Below are 17,130 nucleotides of genomic sequence, written 5' to 3'. Positions count from 1 at the left end.
ACTTGACAAAAAGCAATGAAAGCTGCAAAGGCTGGCATTTCTATAGCCATGATTCATACTGTGCCGAGGGGATTGTGTGAATGACATCGCAATTAAATAACTTGCAGAGCAAAATTACACTTGCAGTAATTAGTAAGTGCTCTTTTGATTACTTAATATAGTGGTAATTTCTCTGGGGAGCTATGTTCATGTTGCTTTACGTTAAACTATGTTAATAATAACTACAGATTGATATAGTCATTATTAAAAAGTAGAACTAGCTATGATGTCCTGTACAACTTTTGAAAGTATTGCAAAAACAACTTGGTCAGAAGTTCCATTGATTCAATTCAGGAAAGTAAAATTAAACATTTTATAAGAGAGTACAATTATTTTACAAGGGTCACATTCATGAAGTGTTCTCGAACAACGCATCCACCAAAGCGATTGGAAAGGTTGTGAATCTAACTACAGTACAGGAGAGGTTTCGTAGAGAGCACAAAGCTGCTACACACTACAGGAAAAGGCTGCTCTCTCTCTCACCTGCGTGTGCTTGAGGTAGGTCTGTCCCCTCTCCCTGCTGCCTCCTCTCCACTGCAATGCTCTGCAACGGAGGACATAGCTCCAGCCTGAAGCAGGGTCCTCTGGCCAGAGGGAGAGCTTGTCTGGGGAGGACAGTTACTCCTGCCCCCTGATCCCTTCAGGGGCTTGGGTTGGGGTAGGATGGAGGGGGCAGGTGAGGGTACACATGGGGGCTGGGCAATGGTAACACAAGTTAGTGCCATACCCACACCTCGATTCTGCAGTTTTTCTGAGATACTTGAGGAAAGCTTACTCAAAGAGGAAGCCCCTGGGCTTTGTGGTTTTACAGAACTATGTTTACCAGTATCCTCCTCTCTAGAGATGGATGTTTTCTTCAATGGAAGCAAGGGAACACAGACCAGCTCTGCTAATGAGTTTTTGATGGGACGGGAGCCATCCTCAGCTAGCAGAACATCTGTCGTTGGAAGCTCCATTGAGTCCCTAACCACACTATTCTGCATTGAACCTGGATTTGCTTCTATGGAGGTACAACTCTGATGATTGGGAGAGTCTAGGCTCTCCTGATATTCACCAGTTAGTCTCTGTTCTTCACCATGTCCAGAGGACTTCTCCATTCTGCAGTCTTCTGCAAAGGGATTATTTGGATCAAACTCAACCAAAGAGTCATGTTCCTCAGTATTCAATTGCTTATCTAGTACATCAACTTTTGGCATTGTCTTCCCTGGAGGGTACTGGGGCCTAGAAGGTGCTGGACCTTTATTGTGTTTAGCCACCCTCAACCCCTTAGTGGCAGATGGCATTTCTTGTTCTGGTTGGTTCCCATGGTGGGTAGAGCTCTGGCCTCCACTTGTGTGTTCTGTTGTAGCTGTGGAGGAAAATCTCAGTGGTGTGATAATCTGTACTACATGTTGAGAGACCTTGGACATGGAGGCACCTATGTCCTTATGTCCCAGGTTCACTCTAGTCATACTCTGGTCCCTCTGTGTCTGGCTTGGAGCCTGGCTTGGTCTATCTGGAGCAGGACCCTTGACCATCCTGATACTGGAATGGTCCTGACCACTAACACTCTCCTGGTTATCCCCGCATCCCACCAGTGACGTGGAAGATTGGCGTATTGGAGGAGGTGGCTGTTTTGTTGGCTTTGTTCGGGCAAGATTCACTGTGACAGATTGAACATTGCCCTTGCTAGGCCAGTTGTCCATACGAGCCCAGCGCTGGTTGAGGGGCAGAGGGGCAGGGTCTTTCTTCTCCATTAGATCAGTAGACGGGTCCTGGGTGCCTCTGGTTTCCCCATCGACTATAGGGGAGTCCATAGAAATCTCAATTTCAGGAGACAAGAAGGGGTTGGAAGACACACTAGGCTGAGAAGGGTTCACACATGAAGAGGGTCTGGAAGAAGAGGGATAGGGAGGATGCAGTAAGAGAAAACAAATCTGCACTTTACAGCTGTATAAGATGGTTGCCTTCACACATTTGAACTTGGCTGATGACAATGTCTAACTACCACACATAAAAAAAATATATACAGTACCAGTCAAAAGTTTGGACACACCTACTCATTCAAGGGTTTTTCTATATTTTTTACTATTTTCTACATTGTAGAATAATAGTGAAGACATCAAAACTGTGAAATAACACATACGGAATCATGTATTAACCAAAAAAGTTGATGACAGCTTTGCACACTCTTGACATACTCTCAACCAGCTTCATGAATAAGTCACCTGGAATGCATTTCAATTAACAGGTGTGTCTTGCTAAAATACAAATGTTGGAATTTATTTCCTTCTTAATGCGTTTGAGCCAATCAGTTCTGTTGTGACAAGGTAGGGGTGGTATACAGAAGATAGCCCTATTTGGAAAAAGACCAAGATCATATTATGGCAAGAACAGCTCAAATAACGGAAATGACAGGGAACATGCATGGGAACCAGTAGAAATGTTGTCAAATAGCAGTTAAAAATATAAATCAAACTGGATGGACATCAGAAATAGAGGAAGAACAGGACTAAATACAGGACTAAATACAAACAAAATATAACTATTGTAAAATAGATTGTGCATGTTAAAAGTCTATAGTATGTATAAACTGAAGATAGAAGCCTACGTGTTATTGTTTATTCGTTTTCTCAAGTTGGTGGAGGTGTGGTAGGGTTTGCAGGGAATAATAAAAGGTACATTCTAGAAATAAGTGTATGCATGTAAACTCAGCAAAAAAAGAAAAAAAGAAACATCCCTTTTTCAGGACCCTGTCTTCACAGATTTTCATTGTAAATGGTTTACAGACCTATATACATTTTACAGACCTTGTATGTTTTACATTTGTTATCTTGTTGTTACTAGTCCCACCCTTCAGCTCCATTCAACCCCTCCCATCTATCTCTGATCACCATCCAGTTTTGATTTCTATTTGCCATATATTTTTCAACTGTGCTGTGATGCTTCACAAACGTATTGAACCTTTCTACTCGCATAGCTTCTATAGATTTTAAACTAAAGATACAATTTTTTGACAAAATAATTGTATTATTGATCGATTGACTATGACTTATCAAATCACCCAGTATTGCTCTCTGCAGCTTTAGTTCTAGGTAAATGTTGCAATACTTTAGCCATTCCTGGGCCTGTGACCAAAAATGAGCTACATATGGACAGTACCAAAATAAATGATCTAATGACTCTGCCTCTTCACAGCAAAATCTGCAGAGCTGGGAAAATTGTATCCCCCATATTAATAATATTCTATTGGTTGCAAGAATTATGTATAACATTTTTTTTTTTTTTTTTTTTTTTAAATCACATTTTTTAATCCGGTGTCGTTTTCCGTGTCAATTCATAGACCATGTGCCATGGAATCGGTTCATCGAAAATCTCTTCCCAACTATTTTGCAATTTGTATGGCACAGCTGTCAATTGCTTGGTCTGTAAATGAAACTGATTATATATATATATATATACACACATACTGCTCAAGAAAATAAAGGGAACACTAAAATAACACATCCTAGATCTGAATGAATGAAATATTCTTATTAAATACTTTTTTCTTTACATAGTTGAATGTGCTGACAACAAAATCACAAAAATTATCAATGAAAATCAAATTTATCAACCCATGGAGGTCTAGATTTGGAGTCCCACTCAAAATTAAAAGTGGAAAACTACACTACAGGCTGATCCAACTTTGATGTAATGTCCTTAAAACAAGTCAAAATGAGGCTCAGTAGTGTGTGTGGCCTCCATGTGCCTGTATGACCTCCCTACAACGCTTGGGCATGCTCCTGGTTGGATGGTCTCCTGAGGGATCTCCTCCCAGACCTGGACTAAAGCATCTGCCAACTCCTGGACAGTTAGGAGTTAGGAGGAACCCAGTGCCAACCGCACCAGCATATGGTCTCACAAGGGGTCTGTGGAGCTCATCTCGGTACCTAATGGCAGTCAGGCTACCTCTGGCAAGCACATGGAGAGCTATGCGGCCCCCCAAAGAAATGCCACCCCACACCTCGACTGACCCACCGCTAAACCGGTCATGCTGGAGGATGTTGCAGGCAGCAGAATGTTCTCCACGGCGTCTCCAGACTGTCACGTCTGTCACACGTGCTCAGTGTGAACCTGCTTTCATCTGTGAAGAGCACAGGGCGCCAGTGGCGAATTTGCCAATCCTGGTGTTCTCTGGCAAATACCTGTGGATGTCGGGCCCTCATACCACCCTCATGGAGTCTGTTTCTGACCGTTTGAGCAGACACATGCACATTTGTGGCCTACTGGAGGTCATTTTGCAGGGCTCTGGCAGTGCTCCTCCTGCTCCTCCTTGCACAAAGGCAGAAGTAGCGGTCCTGCTGCTGGGTTGTTGCCCTCCTACGGCCTCCTCCACGTCTCCTGATGTACTGGCCTGTCTCCTGGTAGCGCCTCCATGCTCTGGCCACTACGCTGACAGACACAGCAAACCTTCTTGCCACAGCTCGCATTGATGTTCCATCCTGGATGAGCTGCACTACCTGAGCCACTTGTGTGGGTTGTAGACTCCGTCTCATGCTACCACTAGAGTGAAAGCACCGCCAGCATTCAAAAGGTGACCAAAACATCAGCCAGGAAGCATAGGAACTGAGAAGTGGTCTGTGGTCACCACCTGCAGAACCACTCCTTTATTGGGGGTGTCTTGCTAATTGCCTATCATTTCCACCTGTTGTCTATTCCATTTGCACAACAGCATGTGAAATTTATTGTCAATCAGTGTTGCTTCCTAAGTGAACAGTTTGATTTCACAGAAGTGTGATTGACTTAGAGTTACATTGTGTTGTTTAAGTGTTCCCTTAATTTTTTTGAGCAGTGCATGCATACATACATGCATACATACCACAATTTTCTTTAACCATTTTTTGGTTTTTAATGCAGAGCCGACAGACAAGTTCCTTACTTTTCCCGCCTTCCACATGCCTCTTCCATTTTTGTGGCAATGCTGCAATTAGTCTGTTGTAATTTTGGATAGAGCAGACATTTCCATGTCTGTGTTAGGAGCATGTGTGATATAACTCCACCAGTCATATGTATGATATAATTTACAAAGATAATTTTTTTTTTTTTTTTAAAAGGTATCAAAACATTTTTTTATCGATTAATATATTTGATTTTAACCACAATATTTGTTGTATAATTTGTTCTGTCTTTTCAGGTGGAGTAAACAAACTGCAACCAACTTTTTAAAGCTCGTATTAAAAAATATGGATATTTTGGAGATTATTTGGTTTTCAAATAACCAAAAGTTACCAGTTGTAATCTGAATAAAGGGAAAAGGACTTTCTTGAACATGGGGTGAGACAGTCCTACTAATTTACTACACAACCATTTTTGTATGACTGATGCCTTTAAATGAGAGGTTTAATGCTTTAATCATTTCTGCCCTCTGAATTCATATTCATTATATAAATAGGCCCTTTGAAATTGTCTGGCTTGTCATTCCAAATAAAATGTAATATTTTGTGTTCATATAATTTTAAAAGCATGTCACTACGCGTAGGCAAACACATAAGCAAATAGGTAAACTGTGATATGATTAAAGAGTTAAATCAGGGTGATTTTTCCACAAATAGACAGGTATTTTCCTTTCCATGGTACAGTAGCAAGATCTGATCTATTTTTGCTAACTTTCCATAAAAATGTATTGGAGTCAGATCATTTATTTATTTTGGGATATGTATACAAAGTATGTCCACATTCCCGTCAGACCATTTTATTAGTAAACTATGTGGTAATGTAAAAGTTGCTTTTTTTAGTGATCCAATACATGGTCCAACACTTATCATAATTTGGTTTTAATCCAGAAGTTAGAAAAAGTATCTACAACCTCTATGAGTCTGTGGAGGGATTCTAATTGTGGTTTTAAAAGAAAACATGAATCAGCGTACAAAGGCACCTTTTGATTTCAAGCCTTGGATGTCTAATCCTTTAATATTATTGTTGGATCTAATTTTAACAGCTAACATTTCGATGGCGATAATAAATAAATGTGCCGATAGTGGACAACCTTGTTTTAACACTCATGACAGTTTAAACTTTGAGATGTAGCCATTATTTATTATTTTACACCTAGGGTTACTTATATATATATATATATATATATATATATATATATATATATATATATATATATATTATATACATTTTGGAGAATCTCTTTTCTCGCTCTCTCTCTCTAGAGAGAGAGAGATAGAGATTATATATATATATATATAGAGAGAGAGAGAGAAAAGAGATTCTCCTAAATTTAAATATTCTAGGCATTTTATACAGTTGAAGTCAGAAGTTTACATACATTAAAACTCAGTTTCACAATTCCTGATATTTTATCCTCGTAATACGTCTGGTTCATCCTTGGGAGCAATTTCCAAATGGCCGAAGGTACCACGTTCATCTGTACAAACAATAGTACGCAAGTATAAAAACCATGGGACCACATAGCCATCATACAGCTCAGGAAGGAGACGCGTTCTGTCTCCTAGAGATGAACCTACTTTGGTGTGAAAAGTGCAAATCAATCCCAGAACAACAGCAAAGGATCATTTGAAGATGCTGGAGGAAATGATTACAAAGGTATCTATATCCACAGTAAAACGAGTCCTATATCGATATAACCTAAAGGCCGCTCAGCAAGGAGGAAGCCACTGCTCCAAAACCGCCATAAAAAAGCCAGACTACGGTTTGCAACTGCACATGTGGACAAAGATCGTACTTTTTGGAGAAATGTCCTCTTGTCTGATGAAACAAAAATAGAACTGTTTGGCCATAATGACCATCCTCGTTTGGAGGAAAAAGGGGGAGACTCGCAAGCCGAAGAACACCATCCCAACCGTGAAGCATGGGGGTGGCAGCATCATGTTGTGGGGGTGAATTGCTGCAGGAGGGACTAGTGCACGTCACAAAATAGATGGCATCATGAGGTGGGAAAATTATGTGAATATATTGAAGCAACATCTCAAGACATCAGTCAGGAAGATAAAGCTTGATCGCAAAAGGGTCTTCCAAAATGGACAATGACCCCAAGCATACTTCCAAAGTTGTGGAAAAATGGCTTAAGGACAACAAAGTCAAGGTATTGAAGTGGCCATCACAAAGCCCTGACCTCAATCCTATAGAAAATGTGTGGGTAGAACTGAAAAGGCGTGTGCGAGCAAGGAGGCCTACAAACCTGACTCAGTTACACCAGCTCTGTCAGGACGAATGGACCAATATTCACCCAACTTATTGTGGGAAGCTTGTGGAAGGCTACCCAAAACGTTTGACCAAAGTTAAACAATTTAATGGCAATGCTACTAAATACTAATTAAGTGTATGCAAACTTCCGACTTCAATTGTATCTGTACTGTTAGTCCTTCAATTTCCTTTGTTACTATGTTTCCTTTGTCAACACTAACTTTTTGCGCCAGAGAGAATGATACAAAGTAATAAAGACAACTAGCTTGATTAAGCCTCCGCCATGTATATTTTACTAGGTCAGGGTATTTAAGCCTCCATACCTCCACTAATTTCAATATATCCATGACATTCATGATTTCCTTAAGTGCCCGAGGGTGACAGTTTGTAGTGCGATTTTGTTTACTGTCCATAGAGGTATGTAAACCCGTATTAAAATCTCCCACCATAACAATAGAGTCTAGTGTTACTTGTAGAGTGAAATTCTTGAGGTGGAGTACCTCTGAAGATCATTTTTGAACCAGGGGCTGAACCTGTTTTTAATTCTCATTTTCTTTATGGATGTGTATTTTTTACCAATATCACTGGAAATATCCAAAAAGGAGGTCCAAGCGTCTTCGACAGATCAAACTCATTCTGTACCAATTTACATAGGCCAGGTCATGAAGAAAGGCTTGCTCATTAAAGTTTTTTAGCACTATTGAACATGACACTCAACGTGTTCATTACCTCGATATGTGGATTGAGAAATCAAAAATGGAACCTAGTTTACAACTCTGTATAGAAAAGACACGGACAAAAACACTATTACAGGGGGACAGCTTCCATCCTGAGCCATTAAAAAGAGGACTTCTAAGAAGCCAATTTTTCAGACTGTGCCATATATGCCACTCCACAGAGGATTATCTAGAAAAAGCAGCAGAGATGCGCTTTAGGTTTAAGAGGTTATTCGCCACAATGTGTGGATGAAGCTCTTAATTTGGCATTGGGAAAAACACGAGATGAACTGTTACAAAAAATACCTGCTAAAGCTAAAGAACACTCCGTAATGTTCACAACTACATATACTTTGAATTCGCGAAAAGTGGGAGGTGTGGTCAAGAAACACTGGCATATTTTATCATCGGACCCAGCTCTGCCGGCTGAATTTAAAAATCCACCACTTATTGTGTATAGGAGAGGTCGCAATTTACGCGATAAATTGGTTCATGCCAACTACCAGCCACAAAAGAAAATCAGCCAGGCTCTTTTACGCCCTCTAACAAATGGTAGCTACAGTGCCTTGCGAAAGTATTCGGCCCCCTTGAACTTTGCGACCTTTTGCCACATTTCAGGCTTCAAACATAAAGATATAAAACTGTATTTTTTTGTGAAGAATCAACAACAAGTGGGACACAATCATGAAGTGGAACGACATTTATAGGATATTTCAAACTTTTTTAACAAATCAAAAACTGAAAGATTGGGCGTGCAAAATTATTCAGCCCCTTTACTTTCAGTGCAGCAAACTCTCTCCAGAAGTTCAGTGAGGATCTCTGAATGATCCAATGTTGACCTAAATGACTAGATGATAAATACAATCCACCTGTGTGTAATCAAGTCTCCGTATAAATGCACCTGCACTGTGATAGTCTCAGAGGTCCGTTAAAAGCACAGAGAGCATCATGAAGAACAAGGAACACACCAGGCAGGTCCGAGATACTGTTGTGAAGAAGTTTAAAGCCGGATTTGGATACAAAAAGATTTCCCAAGCTTTAAACATCCCAAGGAGCACTGTGCAAGCGATAATATTGAAATGGAAGGAGTATCAGACCACTGCAAATCTACCAAGACCTGGCCGTCCCTCTAAACTTTCAGCTGATACAAGGAGAAGACTGATCAGAGATGCAGCCAAGAGGCCCATGATCACTCTGGATGAACTGCAGAGATCTACAGCTAAGGTAAGAGACTCTGTCCATAGGACAACAATCAGTTGTATATTGCACAAATCTGGCCTTTATGGAAGAGTGGCAAGAAGAAAGCCATTTCTTAAAGATAACCATAAAAAGTGTCGTTTAAAGTTTGCCACAAGCCACCTGGGAGACACACCAAACATGTGGAAGAAGGTGCTCTGGTCAGATGAAACCAAAATTGAACTTTTTGGCAACAATGCAAAACGTTATGTTTGGCGTAAAAGCAACACAGCTCATCACCCTGAACACACCATCCCCACTGTCAAACATGGTGGTGGCAGCATCATGGTTTGGGCCTGCTTTTCTTCAGCAGGGACAGGGAAGATGGTTAAAATTGATGGGAAGATGGATGGAGCCAAATACAGGACCATTCTGGAAGAAAACCTGATGGAGTCTGCAAAAGACCTGAGACTGGGACGGAGATTTGTCTTCCAACAAGACAATGATCCAAAACATAAAGCAAAATCTACAATGGAATGGTTCAAAAATAAACATATCCAGGTGTTAGAATGGCCAAGTCAAAGTCCAGACCTGAATTCAATCGAGAATCTGTGGAAAGAACTGAAAACTGCTGTTCACAAATGCTCTCCATCCAACCTCACTGAGCTCGAGCTGTTTTGCAAGGAGGAATGGGAAAAAATGTCAGTCTCTCGATGTGCAAAACTGATAGAGACATACCCCAAGCGACTTACAGCTGTAATCGCAGCAAAAGGTGGCGCTACAAAGTATTAACTTAAGGGGGCTGAATAATTTTGCACGCCCAATTTTTCAGTTTTTGATTTGTTAAAAAAGTTTGAAATATCCAATAAATGTCGTTCCACTTCATGATTGTGTCCCACTTGTTGTTGATTCTTCACAAAAAAATACAGTTTTATAATCTTTATGTTTGAAGCCTGAAAATGTGGCAAAAGGTCGCAAAGTTCAAGGGGGCCGAATACTTTCGCAAGGCACTGTATAAATGCAGATGCGCACAGTGCAACAATATGATGAAGTGTGAATATTTCTGCCACCCACACACAGGAAAACAGTTCCAAATAAAATGACATTATTACATGTTCCACCACCCATGTTATTTACATTATTAAATGTCCATGTGGGCTCTGCTATGTCGGTAAAACCTCCGCTCTCTCAAACCGAGAATTAGTGAACATAAAAGTTCAATCAGGAGGAACTACAGGGATTATCCAGTCGCAGTACATTTTAATGACTTAAAGCATGACATTTCTACCTTTAGATTGTGGCATAGAGAAAGTTAAGATACCAGACAGGGGAGGTGATATTGATGATACTCTGAATAAAAGAGAATGTTTTTGGATTTTCACCCTCCAGACATTATCTCCTAAAGGACTTAATGATGAAATGCCTATGTATGTTATGTTGTGAATTTGAACATGAATTATATGCCTATTTAAGATTACTCTGATGTTTTTCGTACCATGTACCCAATGACTAATGAAAACTTGCTATGTCCTCATTGTGGTTTTACAGCCGTGTTTAATACATCTTGTTTATACACTTTTGCAATATTTGTGAAACGCATATTGTTATATTTGGTAGCACTTATTTGTTTTTCCTTTGCCTCCAACCCCCTTCGATGTGTGGAACGGATGTGGGTGGGGCTAGGTCTACACAAGGGTGCAAATGTTTTTAAAAAATCACAAAAGCTCTGACGATGGCCGTGAGGCCGATGCGTAAGCTTATTAAATATCAGTAATACTATCAAGAGCAGTGTGTGGTTTCCTTTTTCCTTCAACAATATCACTGGAAATATCCCAAAATATATATTTTTATATCTGTCTTCGACAGAGGGGATCAAGCTCATTCTGTACCAATTTACAGAGGCCAGGTCATGAAGGAAGGCTTGCTCATTAAAGTTTTTTAGCAAGTGTCCATGACAAATCAGGACATGTTGTTTCACTGAGCAGCCATTACGAACACAGGCTGTAAAACAGTGATCAATAAGGTAATTATAGAAAACACCAGACTGATACCTATCAGGATTATTTGTGAGGATAACATCAAGGAGAGTAGCCTTTTCTGGACCTTTGGAGTCATACTTTGTGGGACTGGTAATAATCTGAGAAAGATTTAAGGAGTCCCATTGCTTTATGGACTTGGTCAGGTGGTTTAAGCATGACCCAGTTTAGGTCACCTAGCAGGACAAATTCAGACTTAGTGTAAGGGGCCAGGAGAGAGCTTATGGCAGGTAGGGTACAGTCCAGTGCTGATTGAGGACAATAAACACCCAGCAACAGTCAACGAAGAGCTATTTGAAAGCGTAATGCTTAAAACCAGCAAATAAAATTGTTTGGGGACAGACTTTGTGGAGACAACCGAGAACCGAAGGTGATCCTTGGTAAAGATTACCACTCCGCCACCTCTGGAAGATCTGTCTTGAAGAAAAAGGTTATAACCAGAAAGGTTAACATCAGTATTCAAAACACTTCTTAACCACATCTCAGTAATGACCAACACATCTGGATTGTAGCTGTGAACCCCACCTTCAATTGGTCCATTTTAGGTAATAAGCTTCTAGTGTTAACGTGCAGAAAAGTCAGGCTTTTACGAGAGCAGAAATCAGTGAAACATATCAGAGCACAAGTCAAAATTGGGGCTAGCAACAGTAGATTGGCCAGGGTGTACATGCACATTTCCAGATATCATCAACAGTAATACAATCAAGGCATGTTAGAGGACATGGAGAGCTCTGCAGTGTTGATTTATGACATTTGAATGTGTATTAGATGGCAACAAGATCATATTACACAGCCATTTCATTAGGTAACATGAATACAAAGCCGGCAAGAGGTGGTTAGAATAGAATGGGATGCCAAAAGTCTGTGTAACCAATAGAGAGTCCCGAGTGTGGGAACAAACAGTCTGTCCACCAATTGGGTAAACTTATCCTCTGCAGCAGAGCTTAGCATATGTGGGAACTCCTTCAAGACTGTTGGAAAAGCATTCCTCATGAAGCTTGTTGAGAGAATGCCAAGAGTGTGCAAAGCTGTCATCAAGGCAAAGGGTGGCTATTTGAAGAATCTCAAATAGATTTGGATTTGTTTAATACTTTTTTGGTTACTACATGATTCCATATGTGTTCTTTCATAGTTTTGATGTCTTCACTATTGTTCTACAATGTAGAAAATAGTAAAAATAAAGAAAAACCCTGGAATGAGTAGGTGTCCAAACTTTTGACTGGTACTGTATAGAAGAAAAAAGGATTTGTTTCTAAAACTAAATAATGCAATGTCATGAAATAAACTAATGTTGAATTAAATTGAAAGTGTTATTTTTTACTTTTTATCAAAAACAAAAGTCTTGTTGGAATCCACACACAAACATTTAGCAGAGAGGTAGACAACAAACTACAGAGGGGGTGTTACATCCTAACAAAGTTGTTACTAGGGTGGGACTAATTCACCAGACAAGACAATGGGAGAAAGGATGCCATTTCATTTTATTAGTTCTTTATGAGGGACATGAAGGTTAGTTATAATGGTTAGGTTAGTTACACAAACACACTAGGGAACAGAAAGGTTATACATGTAGATTAAATAATAAAACAAATGTAAATTATCAATATAAAAGGTTATGCTTGTAGCCTCTGAACCAGTCCCTGTTCACATGACCAAACAGACTAGCCTTGACTATACTGAGTCATGTCATCCAATTGGATGGTTTCTTTGGTCCAGCCTCATCAGGATACTAATTCGCATGAGTCATTCGATATCAACGCCCTAGTTAAAAACTTGAGCAATCACCTAATGCTTTATGTCTCTCTAACGCCTTTAATATGACACCTGTAGAATCTTTATATCCAGGTACGATTGATTCATGGGAAGCGCAGACAATCTCAGTTTAGCCAAAGGTTTCCAATACGAAGACACAAGGGATGTGTTTACACAGCAGCCAAGTTTTGATATTTACTCCACTAATTTGTCTTTTGAAGAATCATATCAGATCTTTTCAGCTCAGAAAAATATCAGATGTGATCTGATTGGTCAAAATCAAGATCAATTAGTGAAAAAAAAAATCAGAATTGGGCTGCCTGCGTAAATACAGCCACAGCGCTGCAATTTTCATGAAGGTATTAGATTACTTTAGGGCAGGGATGGGCAACTGGTGGCCTGCGGCCCACCTTTTGAAGACCGTGGGATCAATTTCCCAATTATTAATTTTTTGGAACTTAGTCGGGGTCTCAACTTACTGTTTCGAGTTAGAATAGTAGACTACATAAGGTGCAATTTTGAAATTTGATTGTGGATCAGCAGTTTTACTGCTTGCTCAGTTAGTTTAATAGCCGGCTATCTAATTATCATGGTCGAATTACTGGCTGGGGGGCCCCAATTGATTGTCACTTTCACTCAGATATCATTTTGAAAATTGAAAACATCTCTCCACCCTATGGAAAAATGTTTAGAATTGCAGGAAATGTAGCTGTAAAACAGCTTATTTTCCTCTCCGCCCCATGACAAAATGATATGTTTGTGGGTACGCAGAACCGCGAACAACTGCAGCCCCTCATGATGAGTTTAGATTTTTTTGGTGGCCCCCACCCCCATCAAAGTTGCCCATCTTTGCTTTAGGGGATTGTGCTTTAATGAGATGTGCATGTTGGAGTAGTGTCATGCGCCACACAAACATACCATGACATCTAGCTTACACACTCCCTTCACACCAAATGCCCACGACACCAACACACTGAGATCTAACTCTTACCAAGCGTTTTAAATGACTTAATATATTAGACAGAACACTTTCCTGCACTAAAGTCTTTGATAAAGCGACAGGTTTTCTGCTCAAATCTGTATTTTGTGCCACAGCTGTACAGATCCAATAAAATCCTCCCAATTGCATCCTGCTGAGTTTCTACAAGCAGCTTTACTGACTGTCCCACATCCATAAATCAGGCTTGTTGCCTGGCCTGATTAACTGGTTGTATAAAAGTATTCTCAGACAAATTGGCAGGTTTTCCACTCTAATCAGACTTGTGCCACCCTTCACTGACAGCACAGGAAAAGAGAATGTTAGCATAATTTACACAGTTCTGTTGGAAGATGAAAGAGGATGTCTGAATGAGAGTTCAGTGAGGATACGAGACAGGGACATTAGTAGGTGTGTGTGGATGAGGAGACAGAGCAAGAGAAACTTGTGTGTTGCTTTTGGAGACCACCTACTGCTTTTGCAGGCTAAATAACTAGTGCATCCATAATTTATGACACCCAAGGGGTAACACAATTCTGGGGAACCGAGACAGTGATGGAGTGTGCATGTGTGAGAGTGTGAGAGTGTGTGTGTGTTCGTGTGTGTGTGTGTGTGTGTGTGTGTGGTTTGGGAGTGGGACTGACCTCTGCTTGACTGCTGATACTTTATTTGTTCGGCAGCTGATGGGACCAGTAGGAGAGGTTGTGGGGGTCTCCTCAAACAGGATATTTGAAGAGTTGTCATCACATGAAGTAGTAGGAGAGACTTCCTCAAAAGGATTATTGCACACGGTGGCCTCTGCCTCTCTATTCTGCTTCATCGGTTGTTCAACTTTGTCCAACTTTACCCTCACCTCCTCATGCCTTCGCTTTTTCTCCATCTGTGCATTCCTCTTTTTCTCCTTCTCTGTCATCTCTTCTTCCTGTCCTCTCAAATCCTCTTTTTTCATATTTTCTTCATCTACCCTAAACCTCTCTTTCGCCTCCATCAGTTTTCCCTGCTCCTCATCTCTTCTTCTATCCTCTTCCCTTTCTTCTTCAAGCCTCGTTCTTTCTGCTTCTTCCTTTCTCAACATCTCCTGCTCTATTCTCCTTTCCTCCTCATTCTTCATCTTCCTCTGCTCTTCTTCATTTCTCTGCATATCATCCTCCTCCTCCTCCCTCCTTAGCCTTTCTTCCTTTTCCCTAATCTTCCTCAGCTCTTCCTCCTTTCTCAGCCTATTCTCCTCTTCTCTCTTAATTATTTTGTCCTCCTCCATCCTCTTTATCCCCATTTCCTCTCTCAGCCAATCTTCCTCTGCGGTCTTCCTCACTCTTTCTTCCTCCTCAATCCTCCTCCTCCTTTCCTCCTCCTCCTTCCTCAGCCTATCCTCCTCTCTCTTCATTCTTTCTTCTTCAGCCTCTCTCTTCATTCTTCCTTCTTCCTCCTCAAACCTCCTCCTTTCTTCCTCCTCCTCCTTCCTCCTCCTCCTCACTCTGTCCTCTTCTCTCTTCATGTTTTCTTCAGCCTCTCTCTTCATTATTTCTTCTTCCACCTCAATCCTCCTCTTCTTTTCTTCTTCCTCCTCCTTCAGCCTATCATCCTCTCTCTTCATTCTTCCTTCCTCCTCAAACCTCCTCCTTTCTTCCTCCTCCTCCTTCACTCTGTTTTCCTCCCTCTTCATTTTTTCTTCAGCCTCTCTCTTTATTCTTTCTTCACCCCTCCTTTCCTCCTCCCTTATTTTTCTCAGTATATCCTCCTGTTCCCTCCTTAGTCTTTCTTCCTCCTCCCTCATCTTCCTCTCCTCTTCCTCTCTTTGCATACTCTCCTCCTGTTCTCTCCTAATCCTTTCTTCCTCTTTAATCCTCTCATCTTTCTCCCTCTTCAATCTTTCCTCCACCTCCCTCATTTTCCTCTCGTCCTCCTTTCTCAGTATATCCTCCCTCATTATTTCATGTTCTTCTCTCCTAATTCTTTCCTCTTCTTCCCACCTCTCTTGTTCCTCCATTTCTCTCCTTTTCTCCTCTAACCTCCACTTTTCCTGGTCTTCCTTCCAAATGCTGTTCTCTCCCTCCACCTTCAGACTCCTCTCCTCCTGTTCCTCTTCTAGCCTCATTTCTTCCCCCTCCTCCTCCGTAATCCTGCTTTTCTCTTGTTCCTCCTTCCTTATCCTCTCTTCCTCGTCTAACTTCTTCCTCTCCTGCTCTTCCTTTTTCTTCCTCTCCTCATCCAACATAGCCCTCTCTTCCTCCACTGCCCAGGTTGAAGGCTGCTTCAGGGCCCTGAAGGAGTCCATGTAGGTGCCGGAGCTCTTACGACCCTGGGCCTTGCGCAGGTCGTCCATGGAGCCATGGCCTGAGCTGGCCAGGCTAAAGTTGGAGACGGTGCGGGCGCTCCGGGGCTGGGGCTCCTCTGTGTACATGTGAGTGCCGTTGATGCACAGGTTACTCTGCTCTGCAAGCGGGGCAGGAATCTTAGAGCGCCCTAGGGACAGAGAACTGCCTGTGCGCTTATGGGTCTGAAACTTGAATTTATTTTTACCTTTGGATGTGAAAAAAGAAACGGGGAAAGGTTAGATCTGCAAAGACATACTGTATAACATAAGCATTTTGTAATAGATAATGCTGCTATATTATCTACTGAATGGACAGCCTATGATGATCCTCACCTTCAGAGGAGTCCACATTGAGGCCTGTGGAGCGGCTGCCACTCAATGAGGAGTTCTTCTCAGGCAGAGGGCCCAGGACAGACATAGACTGAGACAGTCCGTGACGCTGCAGGTTAGACTTGGGAGAAAACAGAGACTTCAGCTTGTTTTTCTTCTTTTTCTCTCCTTTGTCTGTACCCCCCTCTCCCTCCCCCTCGCTGTCCGTCAGAACCTGGGTGAAGGACGGTACCACGGCAGACGCAGTGTCCGACAGACCCTCCTTTTTGCCTCGCACCTTGTCCTTGAACCTTCCCAGGCGGGAGTGCGGCTTTTCTGTAGCAGAGAGGTCGAACATGCTGGCTGTCATGTTATTCTTCATAAACTGGATGTCCACCTGCACCTCTCCCCGGTCTTTGTCTGGCTTGCCTGTCTTGTCCAGCAGTTTATGCCATCTGTCGAGAGAAAATCTGTAGTATTTATCAAAACACTTCAACCGAATATAACTGGTATAAAACAAATGCTGTTCTTCTCCAAGAGATGTCACAAGAACTAAAAGTGTAAATTAATGTGAGACAGTGAAAAAAATAAACATAATAATTTATTTTTCAGATGCCTGCCGTCTCCTCCAGGGGTTCA

The 17,130-nt window shown here is 41.3% G+C and overlaps 1 protein-coding gene across 2 annotated transcripts in view; it reads right to left on the bottom strand.

Moving 5' to 3' along the window:
- Positions 1-17,130, bottom strand: part of LOC109892537 (rab11 family-interacting protein 1) — a 36,614-nt gene that overhangs the window by 9,998 nt on the left and 9,486 nt on the right. The window contains exons 2-4 of one of the 2 annotated variants that reach the window (XM_031826415.1): positions 16,516-16,946; positions 14,513-16,388; positions 523-1,911 (exon numbers count right to left, since the gene is read on the bottom strand). In XM_031826415.1, coding sequence (XP_031682275.1) covers positions 523-1,911; positions 14,513-16,388; positions 16,516-16,946 — 3,696 coding nt within the window. The remainder of the gene's footprint in view (positions 1-522; positions 1,912-14,512; positions 16,389-16,515; positions 16,947-17,130) is intronic. The other variant, XM_031826416.1, reaches the window with a different exon arrangement.

The sequence above is a fragment of the Oncorhynchus kisutch genome, linkage group LG6, assembly GCF_002021735.2.
Source record: "Oncorhynchus kisutch isolate 150728-3 linkage group LG6, Okis_V2, whole genome shotgun sequence".
NCBI classification, from domain to species: domain Eukaryota; kingdom Metazoa; phylum Chordata; class Actinopteri; order Salmoniformes; family Salmonidae; genus Oncorhynchus; species Oncorhynchus kisutch.
This window is presented reverse-complemented; position numbering and strand designations above follow the sequence as displayed.